The sequence below is a fragment of the Gopherus flavomarginatus genome, chromosome 4, assembly GCF_025201925.1.
Source record: "Gopherus flavomarginatus isolate rGopFla2 chromosome 4, rGopFla2.mat.asm, whole genome shotgun sequence".
NCBI classification, from domain to species: domain Eukaryota; kingdom Metazoa; phylum Chordata; order Testudines; family Testudinidae; genus Gopherus; species Gopherus flavomarginatus.
In genome coordinates, this window is record NC_066620.1 from 59,276,471 (window position 1) to 59,304,444 (window position 27,974).

The 27,974-nt window shown below is 42.3% G+C and overlaps 1 protein-coding gene across 4 annotated transcripts; it reads right to left on the minus strand.

Annotated features, from left to right (window-relative positions):
- Positions 1–320: 320 nt before the first annotated feature.
- YPEL5 (yippee like 5) lies at positions 321–27,866 on the minus strand. 4 transcript variants are annotated; one of them, XM_050948661.1, is made up of 5 exons: positions 27,750–27,845; positions 17,960–18,017; positions 16,823–16,901; positions 4,295–4,466; positions 321–1,947 (listed from the first exon to the last, which is right to left on the minus strand). In XM_050948661.1, the coding sequence occupies exons 4-5, from the start codon at positions 4,433–4,435 to the stop codon at positions 1,723–1,725; spliced, it is 366 nt and encodes a 121-aa protein (XP_050804618.1). In that variant the 5' UTR covers positions 4,436–4,466; positions 16,823–16,901; positions 17,960–18,017; positions 27,750–27,845; the 3' UTR covers positions 321–1,722. The 4 variants fall into 4 exon arrangements, with proteins under 4 accessions (XP_050804618.1, XP_050804617.1, XP_050804616.1 ...); XM_050948660.1 differs by lacking the exon at positions 16,823–16,901; XM_050948659.1 differs by lacking the exons at positions 16,823–16,901; positions 17,960–18,017 and having other exon boundaries at positions 27,750–27,866.
- Between the last annotated feature and the right edge of the window lie 108 nt (positions 27,867–27,974).

Sequence of the window (27,974 nt, forward strand, 5' to 3'; positions counted from 1 at the left end):
GAGGCACAAGTTACACTACTGTTTATGTACCTTGATTCAAAATAGTTCTGGTATGTGCATCTACATTGTGTTCCCGCTAAGCAACATAGTTCTATAGTAAAGCGACTTTTAAGTTAATAGGTGACAGATTTAAGTCACAGGGTGGCCAAAGCACAGCCCAGTAGCCAAAGGAACCCTCTGGAATATGACTCCTCCCACCCTTCTGTCTGCTGTTTCAGATCAGAGCTAGGGCCTATGGATGCCTTGTTTTGTTGACACTGCTTGTTAGTGGAGTTAAACATTAGTTGCTGGTTAACAAAAATCAAAGTTCAGGCAGAAACTATATCTATGCATATTTATTTCTGATAAAGAACAGTACATAACTAACATTCAAATTAGGTGCAGCCATTGGGCTCTTAGCAAGTTGTCAGTGTGGTTCCAAGTCACAATGTTTGGGCACCCTTAAGAAAGATAATGGAGTACACTTTTGCCAAGAGGTAAGTAATATTTCAATATCTTAAAATAGTTGACTTCTACAGAAAGGAAGCAGGAATTAAGTCAGTAATTACAACCAGGCAAGCCTGTTCTGCTGGTCAAAAAGACAAAAGGTGTAACATCACAACAGAAAGATGCAACAACATTTTGGAAATAGATAAGAGTTTCAATACCAGAAGCAGCATTTGAAAACAAGCTGTTTAAAAAAGTTGCAGGTTGTATGCTGTATGCATGAATGCAGATGCTAGCATTCTCCTCCTCCTCCCCGTAGCTGTGTTTTAAACACGAAGTCTTGGGTTAAAAAAGAAAGCCATTTGAACAAGAATTAAGATTTGCAATAGCTTTGTCTACTTAACGAGGTTAGTAGAGATGAAAAGAAAAAAACACACACATTCACTACTGCAATAGTAGTTTCTTAGTAAACCCCTTCATTACAAACAGCTTCTGATTTTTAAGCAACACAAGACTAAACAGACAATTATTACTTTAGATTATTACTATGCTTATAAGTTACATCAGTTAAAAGAAAAAAAAGCCAAGCAGTTTTGCCCCATTTCAAAAATAGCTTCTAATCGCAATTATATGGTGAAAGGGATTATACAAATAAATGCGGACTGGTGACATCTCTGGGTCAAGAATGACAAGAAAGAATGGGCTCTGTGCTACCGATCAACCTCAACAAGAATATGGCACAATGGCCAGCACAAGCCGTACCAACACTGAACCTTTTGCACTCGTCACAAATTCAGATCTCTTTTCTTAAACTAGTATATCTGGTGAAAGGACTGGGTAAAAAAAGTTAAAAACTTAGATCAAAAATTGGAAAGTAAATTAAAAACCACCTTTTGACTTAAAATAATTTTCTATTGATATATCAGTTTATGTGAACTAAAAATCAATGATTTCTCTAACAAAAGATATATCCAGATTATTTTCCTTTCAGCCCACTGTTAGCTGTAGATACAATCTCAGATCTAAGAGATGTAAATGCAAAGGAGAAAAAAAATTACAGCATCTGTTCAACATTCTCTACAAACAGCTGTTGGGAGAAAAGTAAAAGTTAAATGACTAAAGAAAGGAAGTTTCCATCTGAAATTCTCTCTCAATCTTTCCCAGTCCATAGTTCAATGAATCCAACTCTGATGCTAAGGTGACAGTGTATACAAGTAGAATTTTTTTTGTTTTTTTATTTTATTTTTTATTTTTTGAGTTTCACTGAAGAAAACCAGAAAAGAGGCTGACATCTCTTCAGGAATTATCGGATGGAACATGCTCTTCAAATCCCTCACTCTCTCGGACCAAAGCTCTTTCCAGGATAACACGGCCTTCCTTGTAGCGCTGGCTGTCTTCAGTGGCAAATTCATAGATCCAACCCAGTTTGCTGTTGCAGTTCTTGCAGCTCACGTCTCGAACCATGTGGCGGCCAGTGAGCATGACCCGATCTTGAACTTCACTATATTGCAGATTTACCACCTGAGAAAAATATAAAGGAGATGAGGAGAAGAAGGGTTAAACCTACCGAAGGCAAGTTTCTTAAAGCCAATTTTCCAGTTACTAGGAAATCCAAGGCACCTCTGTCAAAGTACAAAACGTCTAAGTGAAGAGCCTGTAGCACTGTGCATACTGGGCACAGAAGCATAACAGGTGAAACTACCAAAGTTCTGTCGCCTGTGAAGGCAGAGCTTTCAGAGATTTACCTCACAAGAGTGTTTTGAGCCTACACTGTTTGTGAAGCACAGCAAGCTCCTGCTACAAAAAGCCTAAGAGCAAAGTATTATATAGTTTGCCCCACTAAGACATAGCAATTAGATAAAGCTACTCACAAAGCAACAGTTTAGTACAGAGGTCGGCAACCTTCCAGAAGTGGTGTGCAGAGTCTTCATTTATTCACTCTAATTTAAGGTTTCACGTGCCAGTAATACATTTTAACGTTTTTAGAAGGTCTCTTTCTAGAAGTCTAATATATATAACTAAACTATTGTTGTATGTAAAGTAAATAACATTTTTAAAATGTTTAAGCAGCTTAATTTAAAATTAAATTAAAATGCAGAGCCCCTCAGACTGGTGGCCAGGACCCAGCAGTGTGAGTGCCACTGAAAATCAGCTCATGTGTCGCCTTTGGCACGCGTGCCATAGGTTGCCTAACCCTGGTTTAGTAACCCCTTGATGTCAGAAGTAATTTCTTGATACCAAACCCATTATTAGCAATGGGTGTGATCACAGGAATGGATTAGCCAATTTAGTCACTGGAATATTAGAGTTAAAAACTGTTTCCAGGAAAAAAATTAAAGATGAGATTTAGAGGCATAAGTCCCACTGACTTTCAACAAAAGTCAATGGGAAATGTGCTCTTAAATCCCTTGGATACTTTTGAAAAATCTCACCTCTTGAGAAAGATAAACTGAGTGAGCTGACAAGTGTATGCCTTTTAGATCCGATACAAATGCATGCCTTCCTTTCCTTAATCCTAGCAGTTAAAAAAATCCACCTGTACCTTATTTACACTAGTTCCACATGTTTAGTTACCTAAATAACTTGCTGAAAAGTAACAGTGTCTATGACAATTGTAATGGAGATCCATTTAAATAATCTGATACTTTATAGTGATGCAAGTTGAGGTTGCAGAGATCAACAATCAAAGTCTTAGCCAAAACTCAACTGTTTCTCACAAACACAATTTCGATCCAAAGATCCAACACTTTTTGGACTAGTATGAAGACAGATGTACTGCAGTCTTTCCTTACACACTTGCGGTATACCAGGGGTTCTCAAACTGGGGGTCGGGACCCCTGAGGGAGTCGCAAGGTTATTACATGGGGGGTCCCGGGCTGTCTTAGCCTCCACCCTAAACCTCACTTTGTATCCAGCATTTATAATGGTATTAAATATATTTTAAAAAGTGTTTTTAATGTATAAGAGGAGGTCGCACTGAGAGGCTTGCTGTGTGAAAGGGGTCACCAGTACAAAAGTCTGAGAACCCCTGCAGTATACAGAAGAAGACGTGCACACACCACAGCAGTGCTTTCTGAAACCACGCATAACTAACTGAAGACACTTCTTGCCTGTACCTGGGAGGACTATGCTAACAAAAAAAGTGTTACTAACGTCTGGCTGCTGCTGGTCAATTTCAAGAAAATACACCCTGATTACCTGGCTGTATTTGCTGAGAAAGCACAGAAAATCTGTGTTATTAAACCACAGTCAGCCTAAAAAACCTGGTCTCTACATAAATATTTACCAACACCGCCCCCCCTACCCAACTGGGAGCCATATTCTATTCTCATTCCCAACTCTGTGATCTTAGTCAAGATACCAACTTGTACATCACTATACCTGCCTGTAAAATGGGCATAGTATTTATCTACACACTTGCAATGGTGTTGTGAAGTTTAAAGATATTATAGCAATAGGCATGGTATAAAGATCTGGAATAGATTAGACAAAAAATGAATGTAGATCTCTTTGGAACCCTGCATAAAAAGTATTATTACAATGAACCTGAACTTCACATTATAGAGTTCAGAATACTTCAAGTTTAACTGCACGCACTTTGGTAAGATACTAAATTCACAATCCTCCCTGTAGCCTTTCAAGCATTAACTCCATTAGTTTAGGCAATTTATGGTGAAATTTCAATGACCTAAAGAGCAAGTTAGAAAGAAAAAAATACAACACTCTTTAAACAAAAATCACAACAGCAGGATTCAACTGATTCCAAAAAGATTTAACAGTTAGCGTGATGATCGATTCTTAGCCCTCCCACAAACTTGATTTTCAAAAGCAAGAAGCTCTCTCTCGTGTCATCTAATTTCTTACTAACCTTATTAAAAAGGAAGGCTCTTCCTGTGGCCCCTGTAAAGCGAGTTGATATGAGCTCAGAGCGGTTGGTCAGGATTGTATCACAGTTTGCACAGGAGAACAGACGAGTGCCACCAATATGGTCCAGGAAAATTCTGCCCATTTTTATAAGTTCTTAAAATTAGACTCAAGACCTGAAAGCAAACAGAGACATTTCATCCATACAGCAAATTTACATAAGACTTCTCTGACATATGGCTAGAACACATTGCAGGGCAATTCAGCTGACAAATATATAAACTCTTTATGATCTATTAAATACTGAACTTACAGTTTGTGTTGATCCTTTATTCCTTAACTCTAATAGAAATAGAGAATAAGAACCTAACCAAAATCAGGAGGCTCTCTCCTAAATTTTCTTTTGTCCCATCAGGAATGCATTATGAAGAAATCAGGAAATATACAGCTGGCAGATCAGAACTCTGTAAAATTTCCAAATGGTGCGCAGCTTTTAACTAAATCTCTCCCTTTGACTTAAATCAACATTGTGCAGCTTATGCCCCCACACAATATTTGAAGGGGAGGGGAGAAACACAGAAACCCAGAGCAACCTCATCTTGTAATTTCCTTGCTTGTATGTGGCTCAAGCTGAATCCTTAACCCTTAATTTTAAATCAGATTTTGAAATCTCATTTCCTTCAGCTTTTTGGTAGAACAAAAATAAGAGTTTGTTTTTAAAAAGGTGACCACCACAGTCATTACAGTGACACTTGTGTTGTCACAGCTCACCATCATGTTAGTACAGGTATTTGACACTTCCATTATAAAAAAAGAATTTCTCTGAGTTTGATCAGACTTGATACATGGCCAATTCAACTGATATGATAACTGAATTGTCTATGCACTGGGTATGAAAATCCTACCCAGTCAATTGCCTGAAACACTTCAAGGAGGACCAAGATGGTGTCAATACAAGAATGTGTGCATAACATGGTGTTTAACATAGTAGGCGGAAGCTAAATTCAAGCAAGATTGAGGTTATGCTGGTAGGGAGAGGGAGATGCTCGAAAGGATTTGCCACATCCGTACCATCCTCCTCTAGCAAAAGAATCAACTCTCCAGTCATTAAGTCAGTTAAGTCTTGGGGTCCTTCTGGACTCGATACTTCAAATAACCAAATTGCTAAGAGTGCCATCTTGCACCTATGGGTAGCCTGAAGACTGCACCCTTGTCTATTAGACTGATTTGGCCACAGTGATACATGCATTTGTTATCTCCTGATTACTGCAATTTATCATACCTATCAGTGGCGCTTTGTGAGGATCAACAGCTTCAGTCAGTTGAGAACACAGCAGCTACTCAGCAATATACAGTACTAGACAGCATATCATACTCAGCTCTCTACGTTTGCTACCCATGGGAAAAAAAATCAAATTCAAGGCCTTGATCATGAGAGGACACATTTTTCACAGCAGATGGCCTACAATAATGAAACTCTCTTTGAGCTCATTAGAAGGACAATAAATCTCACTGCATGTTATTTTGAAGTTAAAAACTTCATTTAACTTAGTGTGTATTTATTTTATTTATTTAGTAAGGAAATGTTACATGGCAGAGCAACTTCAGATACTCAAGATAACTGGGAAAAATGTTTAAACTTGTAAGACGCTCCAATAATATGATGTAAGAACTTAAAGTAAAGGTTTTCATTCTATTCACTGAGAGGTACCATGACCTATCAAAAAATAAAGATGTTTACCTGAACCTTAGAAAGTTGCAAGGATGTATTTGTTTCAAGTCCGAAGAAAATATTATCAGTATCTCAAGTATAGATAAAGCATTTATGTGATTTTAAGGTTCTCTTCTGGTACATGTAAATTAATTATATAATATGGGCTATCTTAACGTAAATAGCATATCAAAGGGTATTGACCTCTTATATAGACCACTTTCATGCTGACCAATATTGCTTCACTGTTTCTCTGTACTTCCCCATAGGTCTGTCTGTATCCATCTGTTGTCTCGTCTCATATTTGAGGCAGGGACTGTTTTTTTGTTCTGTGTTTGTACAGCACTTAGTACGATGGGGTCCTGGTCCATGACTAGAGCTCCTAGGTGCTATGGTAATACAATTAAATAATAATAAGTTGAGATATTTATAATACTGACATTTTCTCATTAGCTTTTATAAATCTCCTTGAAAGCCTGCAACAAATCTGTTTATTGAAAAAGAAAAAATGCCCTTCACTGCACTTGTATACTGATTTGTTATTATACAACTTTATTATACAACTTCCGACACAGTTTTGTTGCATTTTGATCAATGATGCAGTTATGTTTTAAAAGCAAATACGCTTTATTCCTTAAAAATAAGGAATTGACAGGAAAAGGCAGCATTAAATAGAAGATTTCCCTGACTATCCAACCATACATGTTTATTATATTAAGAAAATAGTGTGTGCAGTTAGTGAACAAAACTGGGGAAAAAAAAGTCATGGGTTTTCAAACATTTTCATAGCACGAAAGGTAATGTAAGATTGTTTCAGACACCTCACCTCCCATTCAGTACATGATTGGCATTAATATGGAAAGAAGTGGTCAGACCATGGATATATGCTATGATCATCTACAGCAATTATTTATATAGAGCAGTAATATTTGGAAAGAAATGCATTTTTAGCCGTATTTTAGTGCAATTTAGCAGCAGAAGTAAAGAATTAGCACCATATGACAGCACTGCGCAGCCTATCAATGCTTCAGATGCCACTGTTTGAGAACCTCTTCTCTAAAATACCCTTGTAGTGCAAAGCATGTGAGCCCTGTTTGTTTAAATGTCTGCTTAAGTCTGTTGCATGCAAGTCAAGAAACTGCTTTTGAAAATGAGATCTGTGCATTTTCATAGATTTTTAACTTTGTTTCCAGACTCCAAATCCAGATCAGCCAATACTGCATTTGTGAGATGGTAAAGTACTCTGGGTAATAATGTATGTAGGGGCCCAATCTAACTTCCACTGAAATCACTACCAAAACCTCCATTATCTTCAATATGAGCTGAATGGAGCTCCAGTTAATTTTACAACAACATTCTTTTGCTTTTAGGAATCCTGTATCTAATACTGTTGCAACTATTGTCTTTTGAAATGGACTAGTCTCTAGACAAGTCAGATCAAATGTGGGAGTATATGATCAATTCTATAGCAAAACAGTGAATGCCTACTGTGACCCTAAGAACCCCTGTATTCACACCCTACATACTACTGTAATACTCTGCACAAAATATGCTTTGCAGTAATAACTCACTGATCATTAATATTCTTAGAAGATGCATATACACAGTGTGTATTAAGAGTTATGGATATATGCTTGGATTAGGACTAAAGTGTGATTAAACCAGGCATGTTTAAAATGTGTTTAAACCAGGGAGCTGGTGAACAGGTCTGCCTTAGACAAAGGAACGTGTGTGTGATTCTCTGAGTAGCCCGGTCTTCATGCAAAAAAACACAAAGGTCCATTTTTACTTATTAGGTAAACAAAGCTATTAAGCTACCAAGTGGGTGAACAAAAAGCATAGAACTTTCTTCACTAACAGACTCCATGTCACTTTCCTCACATCTTGAATAAACTTTACTTAGCGGGATTACCCAAGCCCAAACATCTACATTGCAATGTTATAGCTCCGCAGCCTGAGTCAGCTGACCCAGATCAGCTGTGGGTGTTTTATTGCTGTGTAGACATGTGTGACTTGCCCTAGGTCACACAGATCAAGCACTAAGCACTGGACTAGTCTCTCTTTCTATTGATTTCAGCAGTACTACTCATAACTGTAAGGTTAACTAAATCATAACTATTTACAGGATCAGGGTCCTGGGCAGTCAAGGCCAAACAAAGCTGTGAAGCTCCATTCAGACAGTGCAAGAGAAAAGAGGAACTACCTCAGGGTAGAGACTGTCCTTCTACTGGGTGTTTATATAGCACCTTATACAGTGAAGCCCCAATCTGATCACAGTAGGGCTATGGACCCTACTGTAATACAAATAAGAGTCATCACAACATGCCCTCCAACACTTGTACAGTCCTGGAAAAGTACTCAATACTGTAAAAGGCATTTCCACAGTGGCAGTCTTCTGCAAAACAGCTATTCCACAGCATAGCCCCTCTACACACAATTGCCTGTGGCCATTTCCTCCTTTTGTTGCCATATGTTAGTAGAACAAGGGAAGGAGATGAGCACAGCAGGACATACTGGAGTGCTCTGAACCAGGAAGGAATAGCAGTACAATCAGATGTACTCACCCAAGTGAGTGAGCCTGCAAAGAACAGTAATTCACATCTGCGAACCACAGCCTCAGGCTGTAATGATTGTGGCTCTTTTATTCAAAACCCTATGCTCCCTCCTCATCTAAGAATTTATTCTCTCTACTGAAGCCCTGACATGCCATTCCAATAAAACTCATCCATCTTAGGGTTTGGCTACACTTGAAGGTGTGCAGCGCTGGGAGTTAACGCTGTCTTCGTACAGCTGTGTAAGGAAAGCGCTGGAGTGTGGCCACACTGACAGCTACCAGCGCTGCAGTGTGGCCACATTTGCAGCGGCGTTGGGAGTGGTGCATTACGGGCAGCTATCCCACAGAGCACCTCATCCCATTTCGGCGCCGTGGGTTGTAGGAAGGGGGCTGAGGGTGCGGGTCATTCTACTTCCTGTCCCAACGCCCCGTGATGCATCGCTTCACATCCCAGCAATCCTTGTTTTTCCGTCCATGTTTGGCACCATCTTGACTCTCTCAAGAGTTTCTGTGCAGCGCAATTTCTGTGGGAAATGGAGCCCGAACTGCTGAGGAGTACGCTGACGAGTCTTGCCTGCACATCATGTTTGGCAATTGAGCTATTCCTTAAGATACAAAGTGATGAGGAGTCCGACGATGATAGCGAGTCGCCTGACGCATATGACACTAAATTGCTTCTGGCATTCACGGAAATGCTCAGCACCGTGGAACGCCGCTCTTGGGCTTGGGAAACAAGCACTGAGTGGTGGGATCACATTGTCATGGAAGTCTGGGATGACGAGCCGTGGCTGCAGAACTTTTGGATGAGAAAAGCCACTTTCATGGGACTGTGTGCTGAGCTCACCCCCACCCTGCGGCGCAAGGACACGAGATTGAGAACTGCCCTGACGGTGGAGAAGCAGGTGGCTATTGCAATCTGGAAGCTGGCAACTCCGGACAGCTACCGATCGGTCAGGAACCAGTTTGGAGTGGGCAAGTCAACCGTTGGAATAGTGTTGATGCAAGTTTGCAGGGCCATTAATCGCATCCTGCTAAGAAGAACCGTGACTCTGAGGAATGTGAAAGACATTGTGGATGTCTTTGCACAAATGGGTTTCCCTAACTGTGGAGGGGTGATAGATGGGACGCATATTCTGGCACCACCCCACCTAGCATCCGAGTACGTTAATCGGAAGGGGTATTCCTCTATGGTTCTCCAGGCGCTTATAGATCACCGTGGACGTTTCACTGACATTAACACAGGATGGTCTGGAAAGGTGCATGATGCAAGCATCTTTCGAAACACTGGCCTGTTCAGGAAGCTGCAGGCAAGAACTCTTTTCCCAGACCGGAAGATCACAGTAGGGAACGTTGAAATGCCCATTGTGATCCTTGGAGACCCCGCTTACCATTAATGCCTTGGCTCATGAAACCGTATACAGGGAAGCTTGACAGGAGCAAGGACCGGTTCAACTACAGGCTGAGCCGGTGCCGAATGACTGTGGAGTGTGCTTTTGGCTGTTTAAAGGGGCACTGGCGATTTCTGTATGGGAAGCTAGACTTGGGGGAAAGCAGTATCCCTGCGGTTATATCCGCGTGCTGTACCCTCCATAATATTTGTGAAGGGAAGGGTGAAAGATTCAGTTAGGCATGGACCTCCGAGGTTCAACGCCTGGAGGCTGAATTTGCACAGCCAGAGAGCAGGGCTACTAGAGAGGCCCAGCACAGGGCTTCAAGGATTAGAGATGCCTTGAGGGAAGAATCTGAGGCTGAAAACTAACAGTAATGTTTGGTGCCTTGCACAAGAGTGAATTGCAGTGGTTACAATGTTAGCAGGAATCTGTTTTTCCTAAGCTGATTTGCAGTGCCTGTTTCTTTCCTGGGCTAAGGTATCTTTGACTTTCTGCAATAATAAAGACAGTTTTCAAAACCAAGAATTCATTTATTGAAAAGAAAATAACTTTACTGACAGACATACAACATTTTGGGACCTAAAAGGGCAGGGGGGTGGGGTGGGGAACTGTATAGTCACAGGTTTGAATATGTCCTGTCTGGAGTGCTGTGCAATGACTGCTGCACTTCAGAATGGTTGTACTGCATGGTGATGGGGGTTGAGTGCAGAGGGTAAGGGTGGTAATTCTCAGGGCTGGTTGGTGAACGTACAGGTGTTGGAGGCAACTGGTTGTGGTAAGAACCTGGATGCTGGGGAAGGGGGTTTTGAGCTGACATTGGGGCACAAGGGAAAGAGCTTTGGGATGGGAGAGGGGGCCGGCACAGTAGTGCTCTACCTGCATGGCTACTAGCACCTGGATAGAGTCCGCTTGGCAAGCCAGGATGCTTATCAGCTGCTTTGTGCTTTTCTTCCTGGCCGCTGCATGTTTCTGGCGGATCCTGCTTTGCCTTTCCCTCCAGTCCTGCACTTTTTGATTCTCTGTGGCAGAGTGATACATAACTGCTTGAAGCAGGTCTTCTTTGCTTTTTCATGGCTTCTTCCAGAGGTTTTGGAGTCTTTGAGCTGTTGATAACACGGGCAGCCGAGAACTCAAGGTTGCTTGTGGAAAGGCAAAAAAGGCAACACTTAACAGAGGCAGAATTGTTTATAATCTCAGACAGTTATTCCCACACAGTGAAGGAGTAACATTCTTCACAATAGCATAATTTTCCCATACCAAAGAGAGCACACATAACCCACAGGAGCCCCGAAATGGTGAGTAAGGGGGACTGATTGCTTCAGGACTGTACTGTCCTCAGGGTTTCTGTGCATTGGGGAAACAGCTGCAGGGGGCACCTACACTAAACACTCTCCCAACATTTTCCACAGGAGTTGATCCTGGAAGATATCTCGCTGCTGCAGGTCACCTGGGAAGAGCGGGAGGATCTTCTACAGCAATGTGGATTCCGCCCTGGCCCCTATGCAGCTTGCCTGTGTGCAGCAATGGTCCTCTCACCCCTCGCTATTCCACATCATGCATACAGAACCCTCCTTCCTCTCCCGAAAAATCTCCATCCTGAAAATAAAAGCTGCTTACTGGGAACCCACTCCTCTGTTTGTCCTTCACCAAGTACCGGCTGCTGCGACTGGTTACCTTCCTCCTGGCTTGAGAAGAGCTCCTGGCTGCACGCCTCCAGGGACTCTGGGGTGTCTCCCCTCACCCCAGTACCCTCACTCTTGCTTTCCTCCTCCCTCCCTTCTTCCTCCCCCCCCCTCCGCTCTGAAGTGTCCATCAGGGTCCTCAGATTGGCGGTGGGGTCACCCCCAAATATCATGTCCAGCTATTTGTAAAAACGGCAGGTCGTGGGAGCAGCGCTGGAGTGGCAGTTTCCCTCACGGGCTTTGCAATAGGCACTCCGCAGCTCCTTCACTTTAACCCTGCACTGCAGCGCATCCCAGTCATGGTCCCTTTCCAGCATGGCCCTTGATACCTGCCCAAAGGTATCGTAATTCCTATGGCTGGAGCGCAGCTGGGACTGCACAGCTTCCTCCCCCAAAACACTGATGAGGTCCAGCAACTCACCATCACTCCATGCTAGGGCTTGTTTGGCACGTGGAGGCATGGTCAGCTGGAAAGATTCACTGATTGCACTCCACACCTGGCTGAGCAAACAGGAAGGGGATTTTTAAAATTCCCAGGGCATTTAAAGGGCAGGTCACCTGAGGCTAAGGCAGTAGAGTTTGAACTGATGAGCAGAGTGGCTGAACAGGCATTCTGGGATACCTCTGAAGGCCAACAGCGTTTTTGGCGGCCACACTGGCGAAGCAGCGCTGCATCACCAGCACTGCAGTCATTATTCCCCAGGCCGAGGTGGAGTACAGCTAGCGCTGTATGTGCCTTGCAAGTGTGGACGGTGAGTGAGTTGCAGTGCTGTAAAGCCACCACCAGCGCTGTAACTCTCCAGTGTAGCCAAACCCTTAAGTCAACACTTGGATAAGCCACTTAGTATTACCTCTGTGGTAATACTGTGAATCAGCAGGATGGTTACAGATTAATTTTTCTGATGCACTTTAATACTTATTTTGTCATGTCCCAAGCGTGTCACAATTTGTCATATGCAATCATGTAGTTATGCTTCACTATTATACACAATGCTAAAAATCATCCAGGATGCTTTAGTTCCTCTAGTAAGGCAGATTGGGCCTCAATACTTTGCTGCCTGTTGCAGAACCTGACAACACTATAGCTTCACATACATAATAGTGTAGTTAAGCTTCAGATGCTATTTCACTTAACAATCAACCCACCTTCCAGAGGCTTTGGAAGTAGACAGCTTGTATATAAACATTTTCTATTTTAAAAAATGGATAGCTTAAAATGTTTATATGTCTACTCTGGGTATTTCTAGGTACCATCAACAAAGTAGCTGAGCAATTCTCCTTACCTGCAAAAGGGAACTAAAGTAAGTTAGTTGTGTTGAAGTTGCCAAGATATTGAAAATTAGCCACTAAGTATGCACAGAAGAGACCCAAACAGCAAAAGGAGATAATGAAGGATAACACTGTATCAAACAGAGGAATATGTTTTAAAGTGGATTGTTACTGAATCATTTATCTTATTTCCATTTCTCTCTCTCTCAAAGAAGCTTTACAGCCAAACAACTTTTGTTTATACAAGCTTAGTTAAAGTACTGCTTTCTTTATGTTTCAGGTCTAGAACCAGTTACCAAGAGGAATCAGAAGAGAATATCGTTCTTCTCTTCCCCTACTACTGCATCGCACAATGAGTTTGGTGCATTGTGTGTGAGAGTTTGGTGCATTATGTGTGAGAGGTGTTTGGTTTTCTTGTGAAGATCAGATATCGGAGAACCAGAGACAGGACACACAACTTGGACACTTGGTCTGATCTGATATGGTGAATCTTAAAATAAATATTTTCCCACTTCAGATTTCTGTTTCTAGAGGTTCTCTCCCCTAAACGGAAATAAGTTTCTTCACAGGCATGAAAAACTAATTAACACAGAACTCTCACAACCATTCTCACCTAAAGCATACTTTTAAAGTAGATGGCAATGATTTTCTTGTATTTTTGTATTGCCACTTTGTATGGTAAGGTGGTTTGTTTGGTAATGAAGTAAGCAGCCTATTAGTGAACAGAAGTATTTTACCACAGGTTTTGTGTATTAAAGTGTTTGAATTACATAGTTCTCAAAAACCTTATTCACTGTTTAAGTATATACAACTTCAAGGTAGCAGGGTTAGAATCTGCATCTTCTTTTCAGTCAGCATGTACCGTGCTTCTTTTACAGTAAATAAAGCAGGCCTCTCTACTTGATAAAACAATTTCAGCATTACAGTTTAAGTGGCAAGATATCCCTTTCTAGTATGGTTTTATCTTACTTGGTAAGAGAAGGGAAGTAAAAGCAGCAATAAAAAAGTTTTAAAATTTTGTAACAAATGGAAAAACAGTGAAGCTGATAGCGAATAGTACAAGCCAGTATGCAGGAAATGAAAACAAATGATAAAGCAAACTAAAGGAAGCTGTGAAAAAATCCACAGCCAGTAAGCTTAAAATGACAACAAGAAGGAATTATTTAAAATATAACCAGGAATAAATGAAATCCCAGCAATGGTACAGGCCTGACACTGAACAAAAATGATAAAATCATCATGAAAAGGCAGAAGTATTCAATAAATATTTTTATTCTCTATTTGGAAAGAAGCTGGATGGTGTATTCACAATTTACAAGGATAATAAATGCTGTATTCTAATGGTACCTAAAGAACATGTAAAAGAGCAACTATTAATGTTAAATATTTTTAAGTCCGCAAAAATGGATAACTTGCGTCCAAGAGTATTAAAAGAATTGGACAATGAGCTCTCTGAACCATTAATGTTGATCATTAACATATCCTGCAATACTGAGGAAGTTCCAGAGGTCTTGAAAAAAAGCTAATGCTGTGCTAATATTTTTAAAAGGGCAAATGGGATATCCTGGGAAGCTACAGGCCAGTTAACATGACGTTGATCCTGGTCAAAAGCATGGAAAGGTGGACATGGGATGCAATCAGTAAAGAATTCAAGGATGGTATCATAACAAATACCAATCAACATGGCTTTATGGAAAACAAGTCTTGTTAAAAAAAAATGGATCTCTTTGATGAGATCGCAAGTATGGATGATAATAAACTGTGGACATAACCAACTTAGACTTTGGTAAGGTATTAGACTTAGTCCCTCATGGCACTGTAGTAAAAAAGCGCTATACAACTGTGGTGAACTGGGAATGTTCTTAATGTTTTCTCTGAATACTGTTTTGGTGCCTCAGTGTCCCCTATGCAGTTCTTAAGTATCTAGCAGAGCAAAGGGCCAGTGCACCTAAATGCCTGACACTGTCTCCTAACAACTGATGGCCTGCGCCCCTCCCCTGCAAGGTGCCAACTGAAGGTGTTGGAGACAAAGAGGTCAGGTGACCTCCTGGCCCAGGAAAGGAACTGAGAAGAGGAGGAGGGGCTGGAGGGGTTTTCTGTCTGGAGCTGGCTGGGGGCAAGGAGTGAAGGGCTGACGTGGGGGTCTGGCTCACTGCCCCCCAGAATGGACCCAGCCAAGGGGTCGTGTTCGTTGTACCTACAAGCTCTATTTTAGACTGTGTTCCCGTCATCGAATAAAACTCTGTTTTACTGGCTGGCTGAGAGTCACGTCTGACTGCAAGGTGGGGGTGCAGGACCCTGTGGCTTCCCCAGGACCCCGCTGGGGCAGGCTCACTGTGAGAAGTGCACGGAGGGGCAGAGGATGCTGAATGCTCCAAGGAGAGACCCAGGAGGTGAAGACATGTGAGCTTCTTGCCCTGAAAACAGTCTGCTCCAAGGAGAGGAGCCTCCCCAAAGTCCTTACTGGCTTTGCGGGGAGCAGTTCCAGAGCATCGCCCAGGGACTCCGTGACAATAAAATCAATGTCACGCATATTAAATAGATCACAAAAAAATTAACTGGGGAATCATCATTTAATGGTGTTGTTTCTATAGGGGCGCCACATGTATCTCAGTTCTATTCTATTCAGTATCTTTATCAATGATCTGAAAGAAAATATAAAATCATTGCTGGGAAAATTTGCAGATGGCAAAATTAGTGGAGTTTTAAATAATTGGGATAGGTCAGTTATACAGACTAAGCTGGATCACTTGGAAAGGAGGGCTCATTTGAACATCTGTTTTAACATAGCACAATGCGAGATCATACCTCTACCAACAAAAAAAAATTATATATGAATGATTGCCTCCTGAAAACAGACACTGAAAAGGACTTGGCAGAGACAACCAACTAAACAGGAAACTCTAGTGCAATTCTTAGCTAACAGGTGAATGTAATCCCTGGAAATATAAGCAGAAAATATTAGCTAGTGTAGGGAGTTCATATTACCTCTACACACAGCATTAGTGAGAAAGATACCATGTTCTAGCATCTAAGGATGTTGAATAATTGGAAAGGGCTCAGAAGAGAATTACAAGAATGATTTGAGCTCTAGAAAACATGCCGTATAGTTAGAAACTTGACCTATTTAAGTTTATCCAAAAGAAGGTTCAGAAGTGACTTATTCATGTTGTAAAAGTACCTACATGGGGAAGAGATTTCTGACAAACTACTTTGTAATCTAATAGGAAAAAGGCACAATGACATACAACAGTTGGAAGCTAAAGTTAGGCAAATTCAGACTAGAAATAAGGCACTCAGCAAAGGTAATTAAACCATAAGAACAATTTACCTAGAGATGTGATTCTCCATCACTAAGTTTCAGTCAAGACAGGATGTCTTTCTTGAAGTTATGCTAAACTCAAACAAAAGTTTTAGATTTCATGCTAAAATTACTGGGTGAGGTTTTATGGCCTGTTATGCAAGAGGTCAGACTAGATAACCATAAGGGTCTCTCAAAATCTATGACTAGCAATTAATGTATTCCTTACTAAAGTTAAAATCCACACACTTATCTTCCCCATTACAAATTTTAGCCTTATTGCAAGAATAAAGATCTGGAATACTTATCTGGGCTCTGGATTTTATAACTACTCAATAAAAATTCAATTTTAGTAAGTAAATGAGAGACTAGTTGAACTGCTCTGAAGTTTATCTCATGCACAGTTCTTTAGGTTATTGTATATAAATCTAGAAATTAAGGTGAAATACAGAATTACCAAATGAATGCTAAAAGAAAGGCCTTAAAAAGATGATTTCATCTTGAGTATCCTGGACAAGCTGTATTGCTAACAAGGAGCAGGAAAACCCTAGGCAAACTCTGAATTTGCATTTGAGATGCTTCCTTGAAATTTTTCAGGTAAGCACCAGTTTAGCACTAACTTACCTGCAGAACACACAAGTTGAGGGGATATTTTGGTGTGGACAAAGGCTGGCTGCCCTTTCATACATACTGATGCTGAGCCCTGCAAAGGAATTTGTCTGGAGTATAGTCAAGTATGTCTTGAAACCATACAGCAGAGGCAAAAAGCTGACTTTGAGCCTTCCTGACTAGCATCCAGTGTCCCTAAATGCAAAGTACAATATCATCCAATATAAATGGTCTAACTTTATTTTTTTCATGTAAGAGGTATGGGGTGTATATTTATTCATTGTCTTATGCTCACAGTGGGAGTGTGAAGTCTCTCTCCAGTGAATATTAGAGACTAAGGCCTTAATTCTGCAGAAACTAATGTCTTCATTGAAAAAAGTTTAGACCTCCAGTTACAAAAAATAAGGTTCCAATGAAAGAAGAACCAGTCCAGCTGCAATGGACTTCTCATAGTAGTTAAAGTTCTCTGCTGATATTCATAACCCTGGAGGCAGCAGCAGAGCTATCAAGAATCATGCCAGTTCCATGCTGTTCTTGAGGAAGCTAGCACCAGAATCAGGTATCAGACATTTACAGGGAAGGACTCCAAAGGAGTCTGAGGAATAGGTAGAGACTTCTTGTACCCCAGCCCTTCCTCAAAGGAGCTATGCAGCCTCCAGTTGTTCCTCACCCTCTAATAAGTGTGTGCAAGTATGCAATGTCCTTATGGAAAAGTTTACAGATTTTAACATAACAAACAATAAATTAGCTGCCCAATATTCAAGTGAATATCAATATTCTGAATCAAGTGATTCAGAGTCAGTAACAGAATACGAAACTTTTAACCTCTTGGTCAAAGTAACAGTGAACAAAGTTAGGAAGTGAATTGCAAGTGTCAGCTCAGGGCAAATAGCTGTCACTTATCAAGCTATTCACCTACTGGAAGCATACTGACTGGAGGTACCTAAGGGGGTACTTCACTGATGTTTGCTCTACCCATTCCACCTACACAAGCAATAGATGACAGAAAGAGATAATGCAAAATAAAACTTTATTAACCTTTTAAAAGCATGGTAACAATTGAGAAATTTTTAGTCGCACAGAGAATCACCTAAAAATACACCAACTGCTGATGTCTATTTTGGCAGTAGACACCTGAACATAGAAACTCACTTTATCAGAGGTTGTTCCAGCAGTTTGGATACTGTCTCAGCACCATTTCCAACCACTCCTGAAATGTGAGAGAGAAAACTAAAAAAGATTGCTAAATAGAGGAGATGCAGCAGTACCAGACCTTCTGTCTTCATATTCCCAAGTAAATTCATTTACCTTCCCATGGCCCTCCAGCACTCACTGTCATTCCTGGGAGGAGAAGTGGTGCATACCACAGGAGCCACATTCCCTTAGGTGGGGGAGAAACTCAGTGAGCCACATGGAGAGGCTCAAAAGATGTATTCACTCTGGATTCAAGTCCAGATCATTTCACCTCTCTATCCTAGAGAGGGGTTTGAATGTGCCCAAGCAGCTGTAAAAACTGCAAACACTGCCAGGCATTAATTAAATGTGTCAGGTTTCTTTTCTCACATGTAAAAGAAGCGTTACCTAAAGACCCTAGCGGCCCTGCCATTTATTGAAACCAGGAGACTGAGTCTACATAAGATCCATCAATGAAAGACTGCTCTGGCTCTACACTGGAAAGGCCCTTACCAAATCCTGTTAACTACCAGCACCGCTGTTAAGTGTCAAGGACTGACTGCCTGGACCCATGCTTCTCACTGCAAGAAGGCCCCTCTGCCTCGAGATAATTCCACTCCTATAATTGATCAGCCTGTCTCTTCTTTTGGTATTTCTTTCCTCTTTCTGGACAGCAGGAGAAAAGGACAAGGTGATGTGCTCATAACCTCTCCCTGGTCCACTGATAGAGCTAACCTGCATTCAGTATTTGCTACAGAAATCAAAGTATTACAGGGTGATGTGCTAGTAACCTCTCCCCTGTATGATGCTGAGCCACGATTGCGTCAGGAAAGAAGAAAATACTCGTTCTGCTGAAATTGCCAAAGTCCAGGAATTCCTAACTACAAAAGACATTAAGAACTGACCCTGGTGAAGAACAAAGAATTATACACTGGCAGGAAGAAACTTGTGGGACCGATGCTTGGGAATGTGGTATTGATTGGATTTTGGGGTTTATTCTACAGGCCATGCCCTGTGTTTTGGATGAGTACCTTCAGCATGTATTGCCCTAACTGAATTTTAAATGACAAATACCAAAGGCACCTTGTTGCCACTACCCCGCCATTTCCTCCATTACACTATTACCCGTACAACGCATCAAAATACATACAATGCCATATATCTGATAAAATCCAATGGCCAAGGCCTTCACACTTCAGTGATTTATTTAAATATTGTTTGGAAAAAATATTTTTAAGGTTCAGAATATTCCATATAAGCGAACAATCGAGTGGAAAAAGACTAGTCAGCTAAGACAGAAGTATGACATCATTACAATGTAGCTTCAAGAATCTGAAATTAACGTTTTATAATGGAATTGATATAATAGCCATTACAGGGATCTGTAGTATGTCAGGAGAAAGGAGTCCTGATTGTTTTGGATACCCAATTAGTAAATAATCAGACTCCGTGTTCTGCCACTGGAAATTTTACTTGTACTGAAATGACCCAGAAGCTATTGGCAGAGATGGTATTGAATATCACTGAGGATAGGAAGGTATTGCAGTGGGATTGGCTTGTTCAGAAATTCAAGAATGACTAACTAATGGCCATTCGGAGTGATCCAGAGCACCAGGTGTGGCCCATTGCCCTTACAAACACTTCAGGAGTGTCATGTGATCTGTGGCGATGGAGACATACTTGGAGATTTTCTGGGTGGAGATGCGGACGTTCACAGTGCTCCTTCCAAGCATACGGACAGGTTGGAGGGGTGTGGGCTCCCACATACCAAATTCTGCCAGGTCCGTGGGGAGGATGCATGTGAGATTGGGTAATTCACCAAGACATTAGGGAAATTAGACTACCTGGTATGCCTAATCAATTTCTAGTCTAGTGTTATCCCAGGAGCACTGACATTTATTTGGATGGGATTAAGGAGTCAATGGACATTTTAGCCGTTACAACCTCCACAGCTTCAGTGCATATGTAAACTGAAGCCAGGAGAAGTTGTCACTGTTCATGACAACATTTGCTGGGAGGATAGGGGACAAGGAACTACCCTGACAGGACACTTACAGCTATTATTAGTTTGAAAAAGTGTGTATGTTGAAGCCACCACATTGCGTGATATACATTTTAATCTCACTACTTCTGCAGGCAGTCAGATCGTTTACTGGCCTGTGGATAAAGCTTTATGAGTAGCCCTTAGGTTTCAGACACCCTTTAATTGGACTAGCTTAGTACCTGATCGGTTTCAAAATTTGCTTTCACTGTTATCAGAGACTCAAAGAATCTCTGAATTACAAGGGCAAATTCATATGCTTCAAAATATATATCAAGTTGATAAGAATGACTTTCATACAGCTCATAGAATGTCGACTTTATGTACTAAGTATGATGTATTGTACTTTGTGACTAAAATTGTACAACAACCCCATCATATTATTACCATGGGAATGTTACTGTTTGTATTGTTATTTAGTTTAGGATTATGTTATTGTTGTTGTAAAGGATGTGATAATAGTAATACCTCTCAGGTCCATGCTAATCATGCATTGTCATTGCATCCAGTCAAAACCCCTAAGGTTGAAGCATTTGATATAGAATCTGAAATCCAAGGCTTGATGCAAATAGAGGTTTAAAGATGTTAGTTGTGCTAGAAGCACAAAAGCAGGGGATGTGGAAGTAGAGAAAGAACTGACAGGGATTTGAAGGGAATGTCAATACAAACAGTCCCCTCTGTGAGCAATTGTCAGGCTAAGCTGTAACCCTAATAATGTGAGATTTGTAGAAGCAAGGATTGTGTGAGGCGAGTGGGAAAGAACTGTGAGAGAAGTTGTTGCAACCTTGAGTCAGATAAGTATGGAACGTAGACTATAGTTTAATTTGGTGAGAAAAATAAGATATCAGGATGACCAATGTATAAACAAAATGCAGCTCTTACACATTATTGTTTGTGACAAAAAGTATAAATGCTTGCTGTAATTGTTTGTCAGAGAGAGATCTGTTTAGCTCTCCCTCCATGCAATTGCTAGAGATAATAAAGTATCCAACTTTGCTGCACACAACCAGAGAGTGAGAACTCTGTTTTTCTCTGACATGTGGAACTCCTTGCCAGAGGACGTTCTGAAGGCCAAGACTATAACAGGGTTAAAAAAAAAAACTAGGTAAGTTCATGGAGGATAGGTCTAGCAATGGCTATTAGCCAGGATGGACAGAGATGTGTCCTAGCTTCTGTTTGCCAGAAGCTGGGAATGGGCAACAGGGGATGGATCACTTGATGATTACATGTTCTGTTTATTCCCTCTGGGACACCTGGCATCGGCCACTGTCAGATGACAGGATAATGGGCTAGATGGACCTTTGGTCTGATCCAGTATGGCTGTTCTTATAGTCTTATGACATATTGATTAATCATATGACACAATAAATGGATAATAAACTACAATAATTGGCTACAGCTAGCAGGGTATAAACCTGCCCCTCATGATGCATGCATCCTTATGCTGGACAGAGCAAGCTGAAGCAGGCAATGGAACAAAAGTGAACAGGTATAACACACTTATTAGATATTATGCACGTGCTCTAGAAAGCTGAGCCAGGAATTTTAAGGTAGATGCCATGACCAGACCCGCTAAATCAGGGATCGGCAACCTTTGGCGAGGGGTTTACCCTTGGCGGGCTGCATGCCAAGGCTGCCGATCCCTGCGCTAAATCAACAACTGCTGCATCAATTGCAGCAGTGCCAATCTACAAGCATGTGTAGACATGGCCCTAGTGAGTCAATACAGCGTTTGATGTTGCAAACAAACAAGACAGCCTGTATCAAAGAACTTGGAAGATAGCTCAGCTGACTTGTATTATTATTTGTATTATCATGTTCTCGATCGCCCTCCACATCAGCACAGCATCACAGACATTAACGTATGTGCCCTCACAATATCCCGGCAGGGTAGAGATATTTCTTCCATTTTACAGATGTGCAAAGGAGACACAGAGATGAAGTGACTTTCCCAGTGTGACACAGGAAGTCCATAGGTAATTTCTGGCTAAGTCTCAACACATTTAACAAAAGATCACCTTTCCTCCCTGATTTTTCAAGTGCCTTTGATGAGCAAAAATTAAGTGCACATACATTATTATTTTGTATTCAGTTTGAAAATTATTTTAAGGGAAAAGAATAGTGAATTTTAGTCTCCAGAATCAGCCCCTCAGCAACTTTCACAAAGTATTACACATTTTAAATAAAAATAGGCATCTGAATGATAATCAACTTCAGTGTCCAAACAGTACTAATCTTCACTCTGAAAACACCAATATTTTATTAGACATTTAAAATAAGTCTTCAGTCAAAACGGTAAAAAGATGAACAACTGTATTCACATATAAACATGCAGAAATGATGTCTACTGGCAGGAAGGAGACTCAGATATTTTGACAGTGTATCGCCACCAAAAATTTGCTTACACATAGGAAGATTTTAGGGTAGATAAAAGCTCTAAAATTTAAGGGAGTCATGTCATCAAAACTTCATAGTGTAATATTTCATCTATATACCTAATAAGTCATTTTTAAATACCACCATGCTAACTAGGTACCCAATGCAAGAAAAAAAACAAACAGACACCTACCCACCCCCCCAATCACACAAATTGATTATTTTAGAGGGGAAACTTGTCTAACTTTAAAAATACTGCTGTAAAATTGTGGTGGTTCCCATAAAGACTGAAAAGGGAAGTACAGTATTTGGCAAGTTTGTCTGAGACTACTAGTAACATTTCTGGTCTTGCTATCCTACCTGCTTGATGGAGCTTTCAGGCACACCCTACATCGCATCCCACACAATGGCTGAAGCCCATTTTTGAAAAAGTTAATCTATGGGGAATTAAATTTGTAGTTTATAATATTTTTAAATACTTTGAAAACTAAAAAAGGAGAAATAATGGGTGACAAATTTACAAAAGATATTTCTATAGACACACAACATTAGAAAAGATGACTAATGCTTAAAAGTGACATTTTAATTTCTAATAATTACTACTAGAAGACAAACTACAGGGCAATATCTTGTACATGTCTGTCATTCACACTTAGTATGTTTTTATTTCTTTGTTGTTTCCTTAACCTAATCTTGATATTGCATTTTGCTCTGTGTATGGAAGATGCAACGAAAGTATTTTTCAAATTCTAGCACTATATTGTTTTAAAACAGATCCTTTTTAAAAAAAGAAACAAGCATGCCATATATTACTCAAAACTATATTGGTTTTCTCATACTAATTTAGGCATCATAAATTTTGTGTTTATATACAGACATTACTTTTGATTCCCTCTTTGCCTCAATTAAAATCTCTTCCAGAGTTAAAACACTTGGAATAAATATTTTAGTCTCTTGAAAATCCATGTCAGACGAAAGAGATCCAAATCCAAAATTTGTTAAGATAAGACTGTCTTTTAATATGACTGCAGTGAAATTCTTAATAATCAGATGACCAAGATCATTCTAGCACTGAAGAAACCGAATACTTCACATAAAAGAGTCAGCTGTCAAATAAGGACACGGGGTTTACTTAAGGCTGTTTCAACATCTCACATGACAGATGGAATGAGGCTTCGGAAAGGCGTAAACAGAAAAGATGCTTTTAAACAAATGTTTTTTATAAAGTGGAGGGGTGGACGAACAGGAGCAGAAACAAAGCCGCACATCATTAAGGCTCTAATCCTGAAAATGGCTCTGCGTAGGTAAATGCTAGACCAGGGGTCTCAAACACGCAGCCCGCGGGGCTATTTCCTGCGGCCCGCCCCCCCCAGCCCACTTCCAGGCTGGGGTGAGCAAACTACACCCACAGGATTGTGCCCCTCGAGCCCCTCGCCGCTCCCTGAAGCAGTTGGCATCCCATCCCTGCAGCTGGCTAAGGGGGGGGGGGCGGGAAGAGGGAGATAAACAGAGGGAGAAGTCCACTTGTTACCCTGGTTCTAGGGACCGTCTCCCACCCCCAGCTCCCATTGGCTGGGAACAGGGAACCGCAGTCAATGGGAGCTTCAGCGGAGGTACCTGAAGGAGCAGCAAGTAGCATGCGGAGCCCTGCGGCCCCCGGGGGAGGGAGGACGCAGGGACATGGTTCTAGCTACTTCCCGGAGCGGAGCGGGCCCAGGAGCCTGCCCTGGGCCCAGTGTGCACCACTGCCACCCCGGAGCCCGAAGCCCTCTTGCACCCCATCCCCCAACTCCCTGCCTGCACCTCAACCCCCTGCCCTGAGCCCCCTGCTGCATCCCACACCCCTTCTGCACCCCAACTCCCTGCCCTGAGCCCCCACCACATCCCACACCTCTCCTGCACCCCAACTCCAGGCCCTGAGCCCTCTGCTGCATCCCACACCTTTTCTGCACCCTGAGCCCCCTGCTGCACCTCAACTCCCTGCCCTGAGCCCCCACCACACCCATCATACACCCTCTGGGGCAGGGAGGGGGTGGAGTTGGGGTGCGGACTTCAGAAAAGAGGTTGGAATGGGAGCAGGGAAGGAAGGGGTGGGAAGAGGCAGGGCCTCATGGAAGGGGTGGAGTGGGGGCAGGACCAGGGGCAGCAGAGGTCTGTGTCAGTAATGCGGCCCTCGGGCAATGAACTAGCCCTCATGTGGCCCTCGTGGTCATTTGAGTTTGAGACCCCTGCACTAGACCTACACAGAGCTGTTTTGACTTCAACAGACAAAACGGGTCTACCCATGCAGAGTCATTTGCAGGATTGGGTCTTTTTGGATTGTATGAAGCCTCACATAGCCACATATCAGAAGTCTGAAAGGTCAAGAAATAGGTTTGCTTGCAAGACAGCACTTCACTTCAACATGATTGTTCATCATAAAATACTTCCATTACTTTCTGCATGCTGAATGTCTTATCATAAGCGGGCTACACCGGGTCACATGGTAGGAGGGCAAGGGACATGGGAGGAGAGAAGAGGAGAAAGGAAATCAGCAAGTTTATATCCACATTAGACAATACATGGGGTCACTAACCAAAGAAAATGACACTGTTAATGGTTAAACAGTTGGGAGTATTACCTGAAGCAATAGAAATGATAACAAGCATGATAAGCCCTCCTGAATGCTATAAACACACTTTTTTCCCCCTGTTTGCCATATTTAGTGTCTGCATAAAAGGGATTATTGTTTGACAGTTTTCTTAACTAAGTTTCCTTAATCGTGATCCCAATACATAACTCATCAGATCAAAGAATGTTAGAAGTAATTTATTCTTCAACTTTTCTGCCTTTTGGTATTTTCACTTCACTCATTTTGGACAGTGAAAAAAAGAACAATTTCAGTATTGCTTTCAGTCAGTGCTACTGTCAGGTCCCCCCTTTGGCTTGCAAAGACGGTAAATATTGTTTAAACCCCCCAAACGTATTTTTCCTTAAAGAATTTAAACTGTCACTTTGTTTCTGAAAAAGGGCTAAGTTTATCTAAAACGACTTGGGTATTAGCTCAGCTCTACACATTTGCCTGCCTTAATGAACTCATTTCTGTTTGTGGGCTCTCTAGAAAGAGAGAACTTCTTAAAATATCAGTTATGTTCTGGGTCGTAGTCTTTGGGGCAGAGTAAACTGTAACCAGCTATGTTCTGCAGTGTGGCCCAGGGCTGACATCATCTAGAATATGGTATGGACTACTTGTATCAAGATGGAGAGAGAAGTGCTGGGAACCTGAAGGCTCCAGGAACCGATTGCACATTATTGATGTACAGCTAAGTCTGAAATGCTTCCTGTTTAGGTACTTGTATAGCTCTCACCATTGTAATATATCATAGGAGTAGCCTGTAAAAGCAGCAAAGAGTCCTGTGGCACCTTATAAACTAACAGACATATTGGAGCAGGAGCTTTCATGGGTGAACACCCACTTCGTCGGATACAGGACTCTTTGCTGCATTGTAATGTAGTGATACTTGGACCTCAGTGATTCAGGAGCCAAATCAGCGATCAACATTACCCAAAAGAGCAACAGATAGAGCTCCAGGAATCTATGTAATCTCCTTGGGAGTTACATGTATTTGTACACAGAACCAACAAAGTTTTACAATTTTTTAAATCATGAAATTATTTCTATTAATTTTTTTAAAAAAAGGAAACCTAAACTGTGGATGTAAAACTACCTCAGAATTTTTCCCAATGGTAGAAAATACACACTTGGAAGGGAGTTTTGAAAAAAAGGAATGTTATATACGCAAGGTTTGCAGTTACCATAATAATTTTCAAAAGCAAGTTAAGATTATTCTGTTTCAGTTCTTCCTGTTTCATATACAGTTTAATGAATGTGGACTGTTCAAATTCTAGAAGACAAAGAAAAATAAAATAAAAAAGGAACACAGAGCCTGCTCCCCTCTGACAAATGTTTTTAGTCACTCAGACTGCTGCTATATTTGGCAGTGAGCTATGCTCTGGCTAGAGCAACAGCATCACTACTGCAGCACTAGAATCCTGCTCACGGAGCACCCACTGCAGATTGCAAGAGCATGCGCTACTGCCTTTGCTCATAGCCACAAGCCCCAGAACATACAGTGCAGCCTCTATTATTTAAACCTAAACTGTACACAAAGAAAACCGAAGGGGGGGGGGGGATGGAAGAGAGCAGTCTAACAGCTGATACTGGTCATGTGGTCTGCTGGGAGCCAATCAGTAAAGGGTCAGCCTATGTCTGGTTTGAGAATGAGGCTCTACCAGAAGCACAATTTGACAACAAATAAAAGGAAACAGCTGACATGAAACACAAAAGTCCTGTGGGCCTGAGTCACAGCTACCATACTACCAAGGGGGAGCCAGCAAGAAAAAAACCCTCAGCAGCAACCCCACGGGCAATCCTTCTTCTCCCTACTCATCATTTAGACACTCAGCAGTATTATTGTGTTTGTACAGATCCCAGGTCTGGTGCTCCCTATATTTACCTTATGGGAGGACTGGTCAGGAAGAGAGGCAACTGCTGCTGGATGGAAAGATTATTAACCTAAGAGACTATGTAGCTGAAACTATTAAATGTATTAATGCTGAGCTGGAGGAACAATGGGGTAACTGGAGGTTAGGAGTGATTCTTGGTGGCCGGGTAGTTTGTCTGTATATATGTGTCGGGGGTAGAACAGTAATAAAGTTAAACCACATTCACAACAGGAAATGAAACTACCCCCGTGGCGCAAGCCAGCTTCCCCTAATAGCCACAACCAGCCTGTGTTTGTGCGGGGTGTAGCGCGCTGCAGGACACCGTACTGCTCTGCCGGGAATGGGGGATAATTATTTAGCTGTTATGGCTGGTGCAGCCAGGAGAAGGGCACTGTTGTTGGGCGGGGTGCGGTGCTGGTGCTGTGGCGCCGGTTGGGGAAGGGGAGGAAGTTGTGTGGCGCTTTGTGGTGTCGGGGTGATTGTTGCGCTGGGGGGGGGAGGGGATGTACAGGGGCCGGGGACTGTTGGGCAGCGGGTTGTTGTGTTCGGCGGGGGTGGGTGAGGGGGGGGGGGTCTTGCGGCTGTGGCGGTGCAGGGCGGAGGTACGGGGGGGGGTGTGTGTGACGGTGCCGCCTCCGGGGATACGGAGGTTGCTAGGGAAGGTCGGGGTGGGGGGGGGGGCTGCGCCGCCTGACGGCGAGCGCCGTTGTGAGGTGGGAAGCGGGGCCCCGCACCCCACACCCGGACCGAGCGAGTCAGGGCCCGGGGCCGCCTCACCCCGGAGCCCACAGCGCTCTCGAGGGGCTGGACGGGCCCTGCAGCCGCGCCCCGGTGTCCAGCCTCGTCCCTCACCCGTGGGGCCGTTACCTGGCAGGCGGCGGCCGGAGCGGGTCGGCGTCTGGAGGCTCCCCTCAGCTGAGCTCCACAGCTCGGTCTCGGGCCGTCCGACTCCGCCCCCGAGAGGCCCCGCCCCTGCCCTGTCCGTCACAGCCAGAGACACGCCCACTGCCGCTGTGACCGTTCCCCTTTGCCTAGGCCACGCCCCCTGCTGGCCCGGACCGCTCACAAGGCCTGGGGAGGCCACGTGCAGAG

What these genes read in the sequence shown, in the direction of transcription:
- YPEL5 (XM_050948659.1), bottom strand. Translation starts at nt 4,435, where the DNA reads ATGGGCAGAATTTTCCTGGACCATATTGGTGGCACTCGTCTGTTCTCC. An exon ending in GAGCCTTCCTTTTTAATAAG is followed by an intron (nt 1,948 to 4,294) that starts GTTAGTAAGAAA and finishes TATTTTTCTCAG; the next exon opens with GTGGTAAATCTGCAATATAG.